At 41.8% G+C, this 16,877-nt stretch overlaps 1 protein-coding gene across 2 annotated transcripts in view; it reads right to left on the bottom strand.

Moving 5' to 3' along the window:
- Positions 1-16,877, bottom strand: part of CLVS1 (clavesin 1) — a 553,645-nt gene that overhangs the window by 361,507 nt on the left and 175,261 nt on the right. For both annotated transcript variants that reach the window (XM_069220238.1, XM_069220237.1), the window contains exon 3: positions 4,920-5,094. In XM_069220238.1, the coding sequence (XP_069076339.1) occupies positions 4,920-5,094 (175 nt within the window). The remainder of the gene's footprint in view (positions 1-4,919; positions 5,095-16,877) is intronic.

Below are 16,877 nucleotides of genomic sequence, written 5' to 3'. Positions count from 1 at the left end.
TATTGTTCGTAGGTGATGTGTTGATGATCATAAAGGTGTTGAGCAAGGTGGCATGAATGTAAGTTGTTGAGTGTAGACTTCATGCACAGGGAGTCAGAAGCTGAGAAAGATCACAGGACTAAGGTTGATGTTTAGACACTACAAGACTGAGTCACCAAATTAACTTACACCTTTGAGTAATTTACATTTTGAGTAGATTTATTGCTGTTTACCACTTCTGACTATGGTCAAAATCTGAGTGTAAGTTTCTATTAAAAAGAAAAATATAGTAGTGAGCCCAGTATCACACATGGCCAACCACTAACCCTGAAACACCCTCCCGTATAAAATAATGAAGGTATGGAATTAAAATAAAACCCTACATGAAATAATGTTAAATTAAATTATTTAAAATAGTTAATATATAAATAAATATAAGGTAATGTTAAAATATGTAAAAATAGTAATATTTATTATTTCATTATAACATATTTTAATAACCTATTTTGAATTGAAAAAAATAATGTAATAATATGTCTTTTGAAATATAACTAAATACATTTTAATACATTCTATAAGTCACTTTTAATAATTATTAATGCATAATACAAAAGTATTGTTTTTCTATAGCTGGGAACTTACTTTTTAATTTAAACTTCAGAAAAATTATTTTAGTTTAATTTAATATATGTCCTTCAAATAACATTTTTGTCAAAAGTGCTTTAACATTTATGAATTTTGGTCTATATTTTAATTACATTTATAAAATGAATCTACATTAATATTTAATATAAAAATATTTTAAATATTTATTGTTGAGGTGAATATATATTTTTTTAAAATCCATATACATTACCGTAGGGTGACTTTGCAGTCAGTGCCAAAATCTCCTTGTGGAAAACCATCGAGAAAATTAAAAAAATTGCAGATCAAAATTTTAAGTTACGATGGAGATCAACTAAAATGTTTTTTAATCATCTATGCCTTCACATGTCCATTGGTTAAAGGACTGCTCAGAGGGCAGTTCAAATTAAGGGTGGGAGGTAAAAGCACCAAGGACTCGATTCAAAATCTAGGCATACAAAAACACATCTGAGGTCACCATTGGTTGACCCGGGTATATATAATAATGTTCTGCAGACATTTACACAAAAATTGGAGCTCAGTAGCAAGATAAATGGGTTAGTAGACACATTTTCCACATTGCTAAATTTTGCTGTGGGGGCAGGAACATCAAAGTTTTCAATTGTGCAGTGGAGATTCGACATTATGAAGGTATTGTACACCAGCAACTTTATGAGCATTCCCAAACCTTGCCAATGTGGTCCGATGTCCAATTTCCCATCACTAATGAGCAGATTTATCAACAATTTATGCCAGTGCAAAGCTACAAACTGTGATACAAATGAGTGCAAGGTTTTAATAAACTATTTACTTTCCAGCAAAAAGCTTTATTTATGCTACAAAGCATCCTGTTAAATAACAAGGCAAAAAGCAGTTTGCGCTACTATGCACTATGCAGAGATGGATGGTACATGGGAATCCCCTCATTACAATGCACGTTTTTTGATGAAAAGCCCTTAAAAATGGTTAGACTTTGGGCCTCATTATGAGTTTGGCAGTCTTCACACTGCCAAATCACAGTGGCCGTCAGAGTGCCGCACTCCTGCCAGATTACAACCCTTGCCGTCAGACTGGCTAGGAGACTGCCACCACTGCCAAGATCATTGATCCCGATGAGTTGGCGGTGGTCAAAATCATGGTCAGCCCTGGTGGTGCCCATAGCAGCACCGCTGCTGATCACAACACTTTCCACCAACCTTTCCATGGCAGTTTCACTGCCGTGGAAAGGCTGGCAAAAAGTGCTGCGGGCCAGAGTTGGGTCCTGAACTGCCCACAATCATGTCATGGGCAGTGCAAGGGTTCCCCTGCCAGCATCCTCAGAATGTGCACTGTCTGCTGTCTAGAAAGTGCTCATTCCAATGGTGTTTGTGAGCAACAGCATTAGCCTCCCAAGGCCAATGCTGAAGCTTGTTCTAGAGTTAGAAGCTTTTTTGTGAGAAGGCTCAGCCCACCACATCTGCCCAGGCATTATTATGGAACAATTCCAGAAGTCCCTCTCCAGTCCAATACAGTCTACCTTAACCCATGCCACGCCACTCCTGTCCTATGCAGCCCAATCCACCCTACTCCACTCCAACCCACCCCACTCCAGTCCAATCCACTCCAGTCCAATTCACCTCAATCCAGTCCAATTCACCTCACTCCAATCCTCCCCACCTCAGTGCAATCCATTCTACACCATGCCAGTCTAACTCACCATAAACCATTCCACTCTGATACAAACCACCCTACTCCAATCCACCCCACTCCATTCCAACCCACCTCAATACAAGCCAATCAACCCCACTCCAATACACCCCACTGCAACCACTCCATTCTAGTCCAATCCACCTCACTCTACCCCAATACAATCCACCCCAGCCCAGTTCAATCCACCACACTCCAATCCACCCCACTCCGGTCTAATCGATCCCACTCAAATTCACCCTACTCAAAACCACACCAATCCACCCCAACCCAATCCAATCCACCCCACCCTATTCCTATAACTTCAGTCCAATTTACCCACCCCAATCCAATCTAACTATCCCACTCTAATCGATTCCACTCCAATTCACCTCACCCCAACACAATTCATCCCACTCCAATCCACCCTACTCCATTCAATCCATTCTATTCCAGTTCAATGCATTCCACCCTACTCTAATCCAAGCCACCCCACTACCCCAATCTACTCCAACCTACTCCACCCTATTTCACCCCACACCACAACACTCTCTGCCACTAAACTACAGAACTCTACTCTCCTCCACTCAACTCTACAACACTCTCCACTCTCCAACATTCTACTCCACAACTCCACTGTACGTCACTCCACACCATTAACTTTTAGCCATGGTGAACATCAGCCACACTGATGTACAACATGTCAAAAACACATTGGCAGTGCCTAGCCCTTGTATAGGTGAGACCTATTGGATTTGCCAATGCTTGTTTTTCTCGAGTGATCGACAATTGCTATCATACTGCCTAACTAAAACAGCACAATCACAGAATGAGTGGTAGGACTTAACTGCAAACGTTACTCGAATATACTTTTTCCTCAGATACTTGTCAATATTACATTCCCAACAGCACAGCAGTCCACTGTTTTCATCCCAAATTGTAACTAAAAATTGTTGTGCATGGCAGAAACTTTGGGATGTTAGAACCAAAATGCCTGGATCACATGTCTCTTTTCGTTCAGTTTATTCTACATATGTCCTTTCACATAAACCAATTATTTTGTGCTTGCCAATAAGCTGTACTCGTGTCAAGGTATTGATCCTCAAATTTCATTCCAATTGCTCACAATTTACTTCCAAGCCCAATTCTGTCCCCGGCGTGTGAGAAGATTTTTTTCCGGGCCCTTAGTCAAAAAAATCACAACTGCCTCAAATAGCAGGACGACCTGTATTTAAGTTAAACAAAAAAATCAACCAGACAAAGAGAGCACATGGCAGCTCCAGCATTTGCCTTCATTTAGTGGTATAGTCATTTTAGCAGCATTACGTTAATAAATAGGCCAGGATTGCTTCAAAATGAATGAATAAATAAATGCATCACTAGAGTGGTGCTCTGAAAAAGAGTGAGCTAAGGGCATACTGCCCTCCTCCATTCCCACTTCTTTCTTTTGATGACCTGGTCCTGTATAAACAACCACTCTGTTGCCATGTTCAGGTATGCTCAAAATGGCTGCCATCACATGCTTCCATACAGCTGAGCTTTCAGTACCAAGAAAACATTAGCAAGGATGCATCATCACCTCCTGGGATCCTTACATCACACTCTGGCTCGCTCTTTACGTGAGTCTTTTCCCAACACACTTCAGACGAGAGACGTGTTACTTTTAGAACGTGTTATTGATGTTGTCTACTGCCACCCAAGCCCACTTACAATATTTTATTTTAGAATATTCATAGGAAGCATTCCCACACAATAGTTATGGCAAATAGCTATTGTGGGCTTTTATCTGTAAGAAACTGCTCATATTGTATCTCAAATTTGATTTCCACTGTTCAGCATTATTGATGAAAACAGTATATATCGAAAGCGGAAGGATACTCACGATTGCTCATGTTATCTTAATAGATGCTTATGCAACTAATTGCTTCTTTTTGTGTAAGTCGTTGCCAATTAGAACAATTTCTTGCAAATTCATTGTTATTAAACTACTACTTCTATATGCCCCCACCTTTTTCTTCGGAAGCAGCTTCTACAGATTTTCTAATGACCTAAATCCTGTATCACCAACATTTCTCTTTCCAAATAACGGGGAAAGAATGACTCAAAACTGAGTATATATCTAATTGTTAACTTTGTTAACTTGTGTCTACATTTTCTGCTTTCACCAGCGACTAGCCATGGATAATGTATGGTCTCCGCCCACTAAACAGCAGAGTGGAAAGTATTGCTTAAGAGAATGAAACCAAATAACCCTGATCATGTATCAGTGCATTGCCACACAAGGCACACGTGCCACATGGTCCTTTTACACTTTCATATGTTTCTTTCGGGTATTGATAAAGCCCTGTTGGTGATATAAAGGGTTCTATATACAGTCGTGGTAAATGTGGGAATGCAATAGCTATCTGCTTTATATTCCCACATAGACCACCCATTCACTGAATATTTATTTCTGCCGGATTCTGCATGTGTTTAATACTGACAAACTCTCAAATGGACTAAATCACAGATGCCCAACCAGCCAATGTGCCTTTTGTTCAAGGTAACCAATTCCAGGAAGATGCCTGGTACACAGTCACCGTTAGAGCCACCCAGACATTCAACACAGCATCTCTTTTGCTGGTCACTAGACATCTCAATGGGTACAGTACCTGTAAGCCCTCAATGGCCAGTCTCAGGATAGACGGGGTCAGCTTGGAGGCTTGCTTGAAGGAAAAGTTGCTCCAGTCGATGATTAGCACAAAGCCGTTGATCTGAAGCTCTTGGTCTTCAATGAGAACCTCTAATGACAACAGTATGGCACGTAAGATGTCCACAAAGGAATTCCTGAACATAAAAACAAACATAACAGTTGACGATTATCATTGGTCACCTGGCATGCTTCATTAGATGTGCATGGACGATATTACAATGGACGGTACATATTTGTATAATTGTATTGAGAGGGAGGTTCTTCAAAAGGGACTTGCACTAGTATGCATAAGACTTACAATTGTACAATTGTGCATGCACATAAGACTTGCACTTGTTTATGCTTTTTAACACAAATCCATAAACTGTGCCTGGGTTCCCACAGCAACCTTGCAAGCCTATCTAAAAATAAACTTGCAAAAACCTTATCTAAATAAATAAAGCACATGCAAGTGCCCCATGTATGTTAACACAGAAATCATCGGACAAAAGACAGAGATAGTGAGAAAGAGATTTAAATGGATACACACATGTAGGTGTTCTAGGTGGGAAGCAATTATATTTTAAGAAGATCCTTCATTAGCCCAGGTTTTTTGGTTGGATTTGGGGAGCTTAGGTATAATGCTACTCTTATTTCAGTGGGTAGTTTGTTCCGTGACTTGATTATGAAGCTTAAAAAGAAGCGGACCAGGAGGATTTATTTCTCTTGAGAGAAGGGTATATCTGAGCCAATTCATCCTGGCTGGCAGAAGGCAGCTTCCTTATAAGCATGAGAGGCAAGGAGATATTCAGAGAACAGTTGTGCTTGGGACTTGGTAGGGCTCTTCTTAACATTTTTGGTGTCTTTGCTGACTTGAGAAAGTTTGGGGTTAGACATAATTGACTACTGACACAAACGTGCACCCTCTTGTGGGTCACTGACAATATTTTGCGAGAGGGCTACATAAATTCCTTTAAGGGGGAACACTTAGACTTGGGCACATACTTGTACATTTTGGAAGATTGAGCTAAACTATATCAGTTTTTAGCAAAGACTATTGATTTATTTGGCGGATCTACTGAGAACTGTTTTATCTTTTATTTAATATACTAAACCCACTGTGGTTGATGTAGACTAGAAAATTAGGAAAATAATACTTATTAAGAGGTAGGTGAATATTTTTTCTGAGTTAATCGGGACGGAAAAAACTCCCCAGCACATAAACATTTTCTATGGGTTCTCTGCAAGTTTCTTTCAGTTGATTTGGAGTTTACTCTCAATGCTGAGGCATAATGGTCTGTGCGCCTGTTTCATGCCCATTCTGTAATTTTAGCCTGTTTTGTGCTGCACCTGAGTGGTATTTGCACCCTTTGTAGGATGTCATGTGTTATTCAAAATCTGATCAAGCGGTAGTCAGTATCTGCTAAAGGTAGTAGAAAAATGTTCTGCAAAAACAATATTTCAGTGGGAACACTTTATGTTCTTGAAGATATTCTCCAAACTGGTTGAAACTTTGTGATTGATATGATTGCCTTCTTGTATTGATGGGAATGGCTGCTGCATTCGATACGGTGGATCATTGTACTCTGCTCAACATCCACTCCTACAGAATGGAGCTAGAAGCAAAACCTTAAGATGACTCAACTACTTCCTACAATCTACATTCCAGCTTGTAACAAGCATTGGCAAAGCCTATAGGTCTCAACTCTAAAAGGCCATGTTAATGGCTTTGTCAGTTCCTTTTGGCATTTGCGTGCAAACATAATAGCACTGAGCCTTTGTGACCTGAGAGCTAAATACAACAGTTGCCCCTCTCTTACTGCAGGCAGTGTCTGAAAAGGGAGAGCCAATAGGTACCCAGGATAGGACTGGGGGACTGTGACATCTCCAGGGATAGCAGTGCCTACTACTATGGCTGCAGGTTGGGGACCCACAATGGATAGAATTCAGTGCACCATTTACCCAGTCCCATAGTCAGGAGAATATCTGGTTCAGTATAATTTGCTTTATCTTACATCCTTTTTTAGACATTTCACTATTCTTTTTTTTTGGACAGATATGTTGTTTCATATGAAGCTGAGAGTTTGATATTTAATCTAGGTCCTAAAGAAAGCCTTTTCGACACGTCTTGGGATAAGGCTGAAATATATAGACTGTCACCTGAGGGTGGAATAACTCGACTGCCTTTTATAATCCACCTTTGGATGCACTTCATTAAAGTCTTTCAGGGTTCATTATGACATAGTTTAAATTCGCTATATTTCTCTTTTTTTATTCAACCCCTGCTTCCTTCTAGTATCAGGATATAGAACTTGTTGCTCTTTAAAATAAAGTGATGTTGACAATGACCCTCAGACACATTAATCACATCTTTACATCAAACAGCTCACTGAAATAGCTCCCTCATCTTCGAGGTGACCCTGCCAATGTTCCTCTAGACTGGCCACGAGCGAGGAACAATCCCAGTGTTGTCACCCAGGGATGGTCGAGGGCTTAGTGCCCTTTAGACAGAAGCTTTAACCATTCAAACAACAACCATCTTTGGCCAGCAACTTCCTGTAACCCATTAATGACCTTATTCTTTTACATTATGATCATCCTAGAGTCTGTGTTTATATTTTAAGGCTGGGAGAGTTTACTGTAGTTGATCAAGCGTCCAATGGGGTCACAAGAGTTCCATGAGCAGGAAGGATGGACAGGAGACAATGGCAGTATCTGTAAAAGGAAATACACAATCTGCAGGTTTGGAAAATTACACAAACATCAATCAGAGCCCACAGTTAAAACAACTGTTTTAATGGTGCATTTTCTAGTGAAAGTCATAGAGATACTTTTGCTTATATTTCAACTATTAAACAAAGGTTTAATTGAAGCACAGGCTACGAAGCTTTTTTGCTTGATCTTCGTGCTGGGAAAGGGCTTGAGAGATTTAAACCCAGCTACGCTTGCTGTTCAATAAAAAACCTGGGTGAAGCAGGCTCCAGCCATCACTACAACAATCGTTCAGAGGTGTGCCTTGCTAAAAATTAGCTGTGACTTGCCCATCCGGTATCAACTACAGCTCCTTAACAACATACATGCTTTTCTTTCTGTAGTCAATTTGGCTTTTTTATTCTCGCAATTTTATATAGCGCAGACTCAACCTGAAGGTATTGGAGGGCTTCAAAGGAGCACCAGTTACATTACACAAAGACATGTTTATTTTTTAGGCACTGGGAGATCAAGTGATTTGCCCAGAATTACAGATTGTTGAGCCAACACCAGGACTCAAATGCGGTTCCCCAGTTCCAAAGTCACCAGCTCTGGCCGTAACACCACATCCCTCTGCTTCTTTTAGAAGCAGGGATGCACTGCTCATAAGGCAAGCTGCACTGACTTTATAAAAAGAGCCAATCACTAGAAAAAATGCTGTGGATAGTATAAACAAGTGACAGCAAGGTGAGGCAGCGATGAGTGGTGAGACAGGAAGAGATACCAGAGACCATAAGAGGCCATGAATTGGTACATGCCATCGAGTTGGTACGTGGACAGGGAGACAGACTAAAGGAACCTAGGAGCAAAACGACATGAGGGGGAGAGATATAGGTGACGAGTATGGTGGCTGGGTGCAGAGGAAAGGGGTGGGGAACACAGTGGGGGGAAGTGGGAGGGGTTTGATGGAGCACCATCAGGCAGCAGGACTGCAAGGGGGGAGCACTCACCTCGAAAAAGGAGGGAGAGAGCATTTATAGACATTCCCCTCAAGTGCTAAAAGTCAAATGCTAACAAAATAGGTAAAAGGAAAAGTAGTTTTCTGACATCAGCCTTTGAAGGTTAATACTACTCAAATCAGAAAACTGTGAAACTGAAATGTTCCACTGCAGGATAAACAAAAAAAAAAGAGAGGCAACCATCAAAGCCATCAAAGAGCAGAGACCTGAGATAGCCAACAAGACTATCCAATCATGAGAAACAGGCTGACCCAAGCCCACTATAACCATATGTTATGTACTGAGAACTATAGGTCATGCCAACAGTTAAAGTTGCCTATGGCCAAGACATTAAAAAAAAGGACTCTCGTTGATCAGCAACAGTACACGTAAACTGCAGTGTTCCACAAAGCTCAATCCTTAAGTACAAAAGTGACTTGAACTGTGAAAGCAACTGAAAATAACACTTTCCCTGGCCCCTTACACCAAATAATTAGGCTACGCTGTAGACCGGAACTCTAATCCCACTTATTTAGAAATGTAAAACTTATAAAAATGCATATTTTCACCTACACCAACCGACAAAACTGAGATTATTCATGTCTCCCACAGAGAGCATGACAGCAGCACAGATAGACAACAGCAATGCAGTTCTGGCTGGCCTCCCTCAATCTACACTCTCAAGACCAGCCCATATTCACCAACTCAACTCGTCACAGGAGCAAATAAATCAGACCACATTATGCCTATTCTAAAAAAGGTCACCCTTTATGCCACAATTTCCTTTAAAAGGCCATGCATTATTTCCAAAACACTGGACATAATGCCAGGCACCTACTGGAATGAGAAACAAAGCCCTAATGGAGTGGAAATAAATACAAGGCAAATCCCTTCTACTAATCGAAATCCTCAAAATCAGAACTACAAACTCTCTTAACCAAACATGTTTCTCTGTAGCACCAAGACGTAGGAAGTGACAACCAGAAAAACATACTAGCCATACCCAGCCTACTCCCATTCAAAGAGACCTGCTTAATGTTCGGTCTAAGTTCACCTAAAACCAATGAAGACAATGTCAAAGACGCAGTACTACCTCATCCGGCAGCTCTGAATGTCGTAAGAACCAGCAGAAACACAAGATGATCTCCAAAAACTGGGAAAACACTAGAGAGAAGAAAGACTGTAATTGCGCATCTTCAAAACTCCTATGCTGAATCTGCCTGGAGACCGGATGGCCTAAAAGATGAAGGAACCACCAAGACAATTCAGATGACAGTTGTGATGTTTGTGAATTCACTCTAGACAGTCACACAAAAGGAGCTGTGGTGTGCCCTGCATATCCTGATGGGTCTTCCTGAGCTGGGGTGGTGGGAGGAGCTGACATTTGCAACTGAATAGGGCTGTGCCTCTCCTTACACAAAGCAGTCTCCAACCCCCTGAGGTGTGTCTGGGCCCAGGGCAGGAAAGGCAGGAAAAGCAGGGTCTTGTGCAGTACAAAGACTTTTCTTTGAGGATTGCCTACCACAAAGGCAGAAATAGGTATAAGTACTGGAACTCTGACCCCACAAAGTTAAAATCCTTCTGGACTGAGGACACTCTTTCAGGAAGAACAGCTAGATGCTGTAGGAGGACTGCCCCTCTGTCTGTTGCTTTGCTTCGCCTACATGCCGGCATAACATACCTGATAATTATCACTCACAATGTCAGAGGTTGCAAAGAGTAAATGCTTCCTACATGAACTGACATTTCTGAGGACCTATATTGCCCTACTACAAGAGACCCACATGCTCCACTCTGTCTAGATTTGCCTTAGATCTAACACCTTCCCCTTTCAGGTTTCCTCCTCCTGTAGAAACAAGACAGTGGGGTGGAGATCTTCCTGAGAAAGGGACTATGCTTTACAATTAAAGACCACTGGAAAAATAAAGAAGGTGATCTTGGGTACTTACAGGAAGAACCCCTATCATTTGCCTCCATCTACTGCCCAAACCAGGGACAGGAATGTTTCTTAGCACTAGAGACTCTTTGGAGAGGGCTGAGTGCCCAATTATATTAGTAGGTGATCTGAACCTGGTCATGGATGGGGACTTACACATGACAAAACAAACCTATGGAGGGATCCTAGTGATTTCAGGCCCAGGGAAAGCTGATTTGGAGAACCTAGGGTTAGTAGCTGAGTGGAGATATGGACAAAATTTATATAAAGAATGATTCACATTACTCGGCTGCCCATAAAACCTGTGCATGACTGGATCACATCTTCCTAGACAAGAGACTGGTCCCTGAGGAGCAAAATATGTCCCAGGGTCCAATGACTATCTCTGATCACGGGCCATTGGTTCATATACTAAATCTATTGTCACTCTAACCAAAGAAAAGACTACCTTGTGCCTTAATTACCCCATCCTGTGAGACCTTTCTGTCACGAGTATCATTAGCAAATATATTAAGGAATATCTGACACACAACAATAATGAAGAAGTAAGCTGTGGCACACTTTGGAAGGCCATAAAAACAGTTCTGAAAGGGAACTTTATACTGGAAGCTGCTCAACTTTGAAAAATGTAACTGGTGTTATCCCTTCAATTAAGGTCAATGCTGCAAGATGCAGAGGGAGCCCACAAAAGCACATTCCCAAAACCTACACAAGAAAGTAGTAAATCTATCAGGACAGATTTGAATGCAAGAAACAGATTGAGCAAACTACCTTTTGACAAAACTTGACAGCTACAGCTATGAATTTGGCAACAAACCAAGCAGACACCTGGCTAATCTCCTCAGAATGAGACATGCCAAAATCTACAGAGTTAAGATTGGAAATAGAAACTGCTCTCTGTGTTTCAATAAGATTGCCAAGGATTATTTACTTCAATGCTGATATATTTCAAAGGAGCCCCACTGATACAACACAATGCAGTTAACATATATAGGGTGCAGAACTCCCTAAGATCTCTGCAGTCAACTATGAGTTGACTTCAGCAACTACCCATTTTCAAGGCACAGTTTCAAGAAGCAATATCAGAATTATGTCAGTGCAAAGCTCCAGGCACAAATGGATTGGCAGCTCTCTTTTATAAAACACTTTGCGCTTAACTGCTCCCATTTAACTAAAATATATCATTAAATAATGGAGGAGAAGAAGGTAACATCCGCATCATCAGAACCTAAAATTCCCTGTTCTTAAAATCAGGTACACCTCCCTAAAACTGGGCCACGTATGGGCTGTTTCTCTCCTTAGTGTTGATTTTAAAATACCTACCAAAGTTGCAGCAACTTGACTTCAGTTTATCCTCAGAGAACTCATACACCCTGCACAATCAATTTTTATCATTAAAAGGCAAGCCAGTGATTATACAAATAAGCTCTACACCTTTTAAACATTGCAAATAGAGGGGAAAGAAAGATGGTTCTGGTCTCCTAAGATCTTGGGAAAGCATTTGACAGGGTTGATTGGGGATTCATGGATGATACCTTGGCCAAGATCATCTTGGGAGAGCCCTTCAGATCGAGGCTGATGGCAGGATATCATCCTCCAAAGGCAAGAGTTTAGGTAAATGGGGGACTGTGGCAGTGGAATCCAATAGAATGAGGCACAATGCAGGGATGTTCACTCTCCTCCCTCCATTTTAAAATTAATCTGGAACCCCTTTTTTCAGAGGATCCACTGTAACCCACAAATCCAATGTGTGTAGATAGCCTGGAATGAATTTAAGCTTACATTGTTTGCAGAAGATCCTCTAGTCTCTATCATGCACCCTGCCTGGTCGCTTCCGCCCCTCATAGGGAACTTCAGGGGTTCCAAAGAGTATCAGGATTTAAGATAAATTAGACTTAATCAAAGGGCCTTAACATTTCCTTCACCTTCATGATTCTGGCACTCTAAAAGGTAGCACCCCGGCAGTGGTCTTTTTCAACAATCCAATATTTAAGTCTAGGCCTGGGGAAAACTATGGGGGCACATTTGGGGGGCACATTTATGAGAGGCTTGCACTGCCTTTGCATCACTTTTAGTGACACATAGGCGGCGCAAACCTCTCAACCTTATCTATGAGGCCACTTTGAACGGCCTCATAGATGTGGAGAAGGTAAGGCAGTGCAAGTTGCCGCATTGCCTTACTTTCTACCTGGGAGGTGTCCATGTGTGTTGTGGTGGGGTTTCCCAAGCAACACCCATGGATTTTGAGGCATACCTAGATTTACAAGAGCCTGTAAATCTGGGGATGCGCCAAACCCTTATGCCTCCCCAGGGGAAGCGTAACAAGGGGAAATAGACTTATTTCTCCTCCTTTTTTCCTCTTTCTACATATGCTGATTTCTGCAGGAAACACAAAAACTGGAAAAATTCTCCTGGGATTGTTTTTGTGCGGGAAGGTGCCATTATCTACACAAAAACAATCTTGCTGATGGCGCAGACACCCTTCTACCATTGTGCTACGGTGCCTGCGTTGGGACTAGCCAGCCAAAACAGCACCAGCGTAGTTCGAATGGACAGGAATGTGCCTTATCACATAGAGATGCAACATTCCTGTCCTTTCCTTTGGAGGAGGGCAGCACAGCAAGATGACTTGCTGCGCTTCCCCGCCCCAACATTTTGTAAATATGACCCCATAGGTCAAACCAGAGAGGCAATTTGTGTAGGCTAAAAATGGCATACACTCTGAACCCAATAGTTGTAGAAACAAAAATCTCTGCACGCTTGGGTGCGTTGCAGCTCTTAAAATGTCCCTATTACCCAAGGTGCTTTACGTCTTTCAGATTCTCCGCCTTTACCTTAAGAAAGACCATTTAGACAACCTCCAGCTCAAATGTTTACATTTTATTTGGCAAAATAAAAAAGGGAGGCTCAGTCACCATCAATGATTGTTATGTATTAAACGGGGGCACTATGCAACTCAGCTCTTCTCCTTCCTTGACTGGACAAGGAGAGAGGGGGATACAGATAAGAGCTTATGAATGACTGACCACGACTTTTTTTTTGCAGTTTTATATACAGCAAACTCAGCCCAAGTTCAATGGAGCACTTTAAGTACCAGTTACAAAACCCAGGGTCAGATACAGCTTTTTTCAGGCATGAGGAGATTAATTTATTTTACCAGAATCAGAGGATGTTGAGCCAACGTCAGGACTCGAACCTGGTTCCCCAAGTTAGCAGCTTTGGCAGTAACGCAACATTCTCTCCCCTTGAATGGGAGGTATCTCTATGAGGACCCTTGGACATCAAACACAAGAAGGCTACCTTATATACCTCCCTGATCACAGCATTTACTACAAAGGCCAGGGACAGAACAGGTGTATGATGAGGCCCCTCCCCAATTCATTCTCCATTCATGCCATAATGGAGCAATATGGATTTCTCCCCAAGCCGAGATAGCAAAGACATCCTTGCTTGGTGGGGAGAGGGATATAGCGCATTAAAAAATATGTTCAAAGGAGGCGAAATAAAACCCTTTGAACAAATTAAAGATGAATGTGGACTGTCAGAAGCAGATCTCTTTCTCTCTCTTCAAGTGTCCCACTGAGTACTTCAGCCATACATAAAAACGTCAGCTATGAGGAAGTTCATCCTGTTTGAAAAAGTGCATTCTTCACCAGAATAGTGAGAAAAAATAGCTACAAAGTTATGTCAACTCCTTAATAAACTAGACCTAGGTGACAGACTTCCCTTTCAAGGTGCCTGGTAAGGAGACCTTACTATTAAACTAGATGAGGGCCGAAGGCAAGATATAATAACCAGAGGGATATATTAGCTAGCCATATGGGTGGTAGAGAAAATCTCTCAACAATTCTTTAACACTGGTACTATACATCCACTACATTAAAGGATAAGGACCACACAAAAGGAGACCACTGCTGGAAGTGAAGTAGGGATCTGGGCTCCCTCGCTAAGATACTCTGATCCTGCCTGAAACCACAGCCCTTTTTGGCAGTTAGGGCATATTTACAAAGTTTTGCCGCAGGACAGCACCTCAAGCCTTCTTGCTCTGCTGTCTTGTGTCAACACAAAAGGGCAGGAATGCGCCATTTCTACAAGATGCAGCACATTCCTGTACTTTTCTCCTGCACTGGTGCAAAATGGGCTACCATGTGCCAATGCTGGCACCTTTGCACCACGGTGCAATGGTGTCTGCGTTGGGGGGATGAATTTTTGGCCAGGAAAAAACACAAAAACAATCATAAGAGGTGTTTTCCTCTATGTGTGCTGCAAAATACAGCACACGCTGAAAGAGGACAAAACAAGGATAAATAATGTTATTTCTCCTTGTTGGTCTCCCTTAGGCTTTTGATGCATTCCCAGGTTTATAAAAGCTTGTAAATCTGGGACTGTGTCAAATGCCATGGGTGTTACATGGGAGCACCCACCGTAACACCTGTGGAACGCCTCCCTGTCGCAGGGTGAGGCAACACAGTGACCTGCGCTGCGTTGCCTCTGTGGATATTTACAAGGCCATGAAAAGCCACGTAAGATGGCTTTACGTGGCTTTGTAAATATGGCCCTGCAGTGTGAGCAGCCAGATCGTCACTGAAATTGACACTCCGGTGGCGCAATGGGCCTTGTAAATATGGCCCTTATTTCTTAGTATGAGTGAAGACATTAAAGGGCACCAGTTAGCTCACTGCTTTGAAGTGAATCTCCCTCGGAAGTGATTTACTCCTTGTGTGGCAGAAAAGGCAAAACTATTTCCCACCTTTTTGCCGCGAAACAATGCATATAGTCACTATAAAGCACCTCAAAGGTCCAGTGGGAGGAGGTTTGGACAGGTATGATTTGGTTCGAAAAGGCTCGAAAACTGCCCAAGTGAAGGAACGGAATTTAGAAAACAAAGGGAAATGATTTTAACCTACCTCTCGAGAGACTTTAGAGAGCTGCAGAAGGCTGAGAGTTGTAAGCATCCTAGTAGATTCTAAACTGGCCCTCTGTTATGACAATAAGACAGACATTGGGGGCTTTAAAGGACCTTAAAGTGGTTTGACCGGTGCTATAGTTTGTCTGATTGTGATTGGGAGAGATGAAAGAAGCTGATGGTGGGGGGGCTTCCTGGGTGGGAAGAGGTTTTGATTGGGAAGGCTGGGAGCTGTGGCTATTGTTTTATGCCTCGATGTGTGTTTTACTTTTCTTATATACGAAATGCAATAACAAAGTATTGTAATGCTTCTGGATCCCAGCGAACTTAAACAATGAATTGTTGCCACGATATGTAGCAACCAAATCCCAAAACCCAAGCCCGGACTCAATGTTCTGAAAAAGTACATCACATGCAGCTTATTAAGTCTGGCAAATTAAGAGACATGAGTCATTTGAAATAGTTAGTTACATCGTAGCAAAGCAAGGTCAAAACTAATGCATTTCTGTGTAGATGGCACAAACATAATCACTGGGATGAATCACCAAAATGTTCTTTCCCGCAGGCGCGCGCAGCTACCGTCTAGTAGCCTCATTTATAAATGTGCAAGGGTGCCGTGCTCAGCATGTATTTTTTTCTGAAATTCTAGATGCTTCACATACATGAAGAAAATCCCCCTTTTTTTCTGTGCAGTATTGCAGAGGCTCCTGCAATATGAATCTTTGTAGTCACAGAACATTTCAAATTTCCCCTATTTTAAAGGAAGGTCTCCAACCACCTGCTTCCCAAAGTGGCCTTCTATAGCCCAGACTACTCCCTAAACTGCAGTATCTTTTTGATGGATGCAATAGCATTACAGAAGCCAGGCAAAAACACGCCAATCTGACCTCGATTTTATACTACATTCGTATTACCTCATTAGGTGTCACAGTGCTTTAAATGGTCCGGTACTGTCCGGTACTGAGTACCAGCACTTTTCTATTTTGAGAGGGAGAGTACCTGCACTTCTCGGGAAAAACGTAATACTTTTAATTAGAGAGTATCGGCACTTTTCAGAAACAAGCGGGTACTCTGGTACAAAGTACCTGCACCTATCTTTTTCAATTTCAAGCACTAAGTGTCACTCACTACAAACAGTTCACAAACACTCCTGATCATTTTGCATCCGTTTTTATGATTCATTTTTGTAATTAAATGTGCACAAAACCATTTCCTACAGACCAGTACATACAAGGCCTCTAATTGGAAATAAACAGCTGGAGGAGGGTGTCTCTACAAGGGGCGTGGCCAATGAAGCGTATCTAGTCATCCTTTACAATGGGAGTGGCCCATGTGTGCAACGACATGGATTAAAATTAAAGTATGTGTTTCCCCACTCTGCTAGCCGGACAGTATTCTGGTTCCGCT

Source organism: Pleurodeles waltl, chromosome 2_2, assembly GCF_031143425.1.
Source record: "Pleurodeles waltl isolate 20211129_DDA chromosome 2_2, aPleWal1.hap1.20221129, whole genome shotgun sequence".
NCBI classification, from domain to species: Eukaryota; Metazoa; Chordata; class Amphibia; order Caudata; family Salamandridae; genus Pleurodeles; species Pleurodeles waltl.
This window is presented reverse-complemented; position numbering and strand designations above follow the sequence as displayed.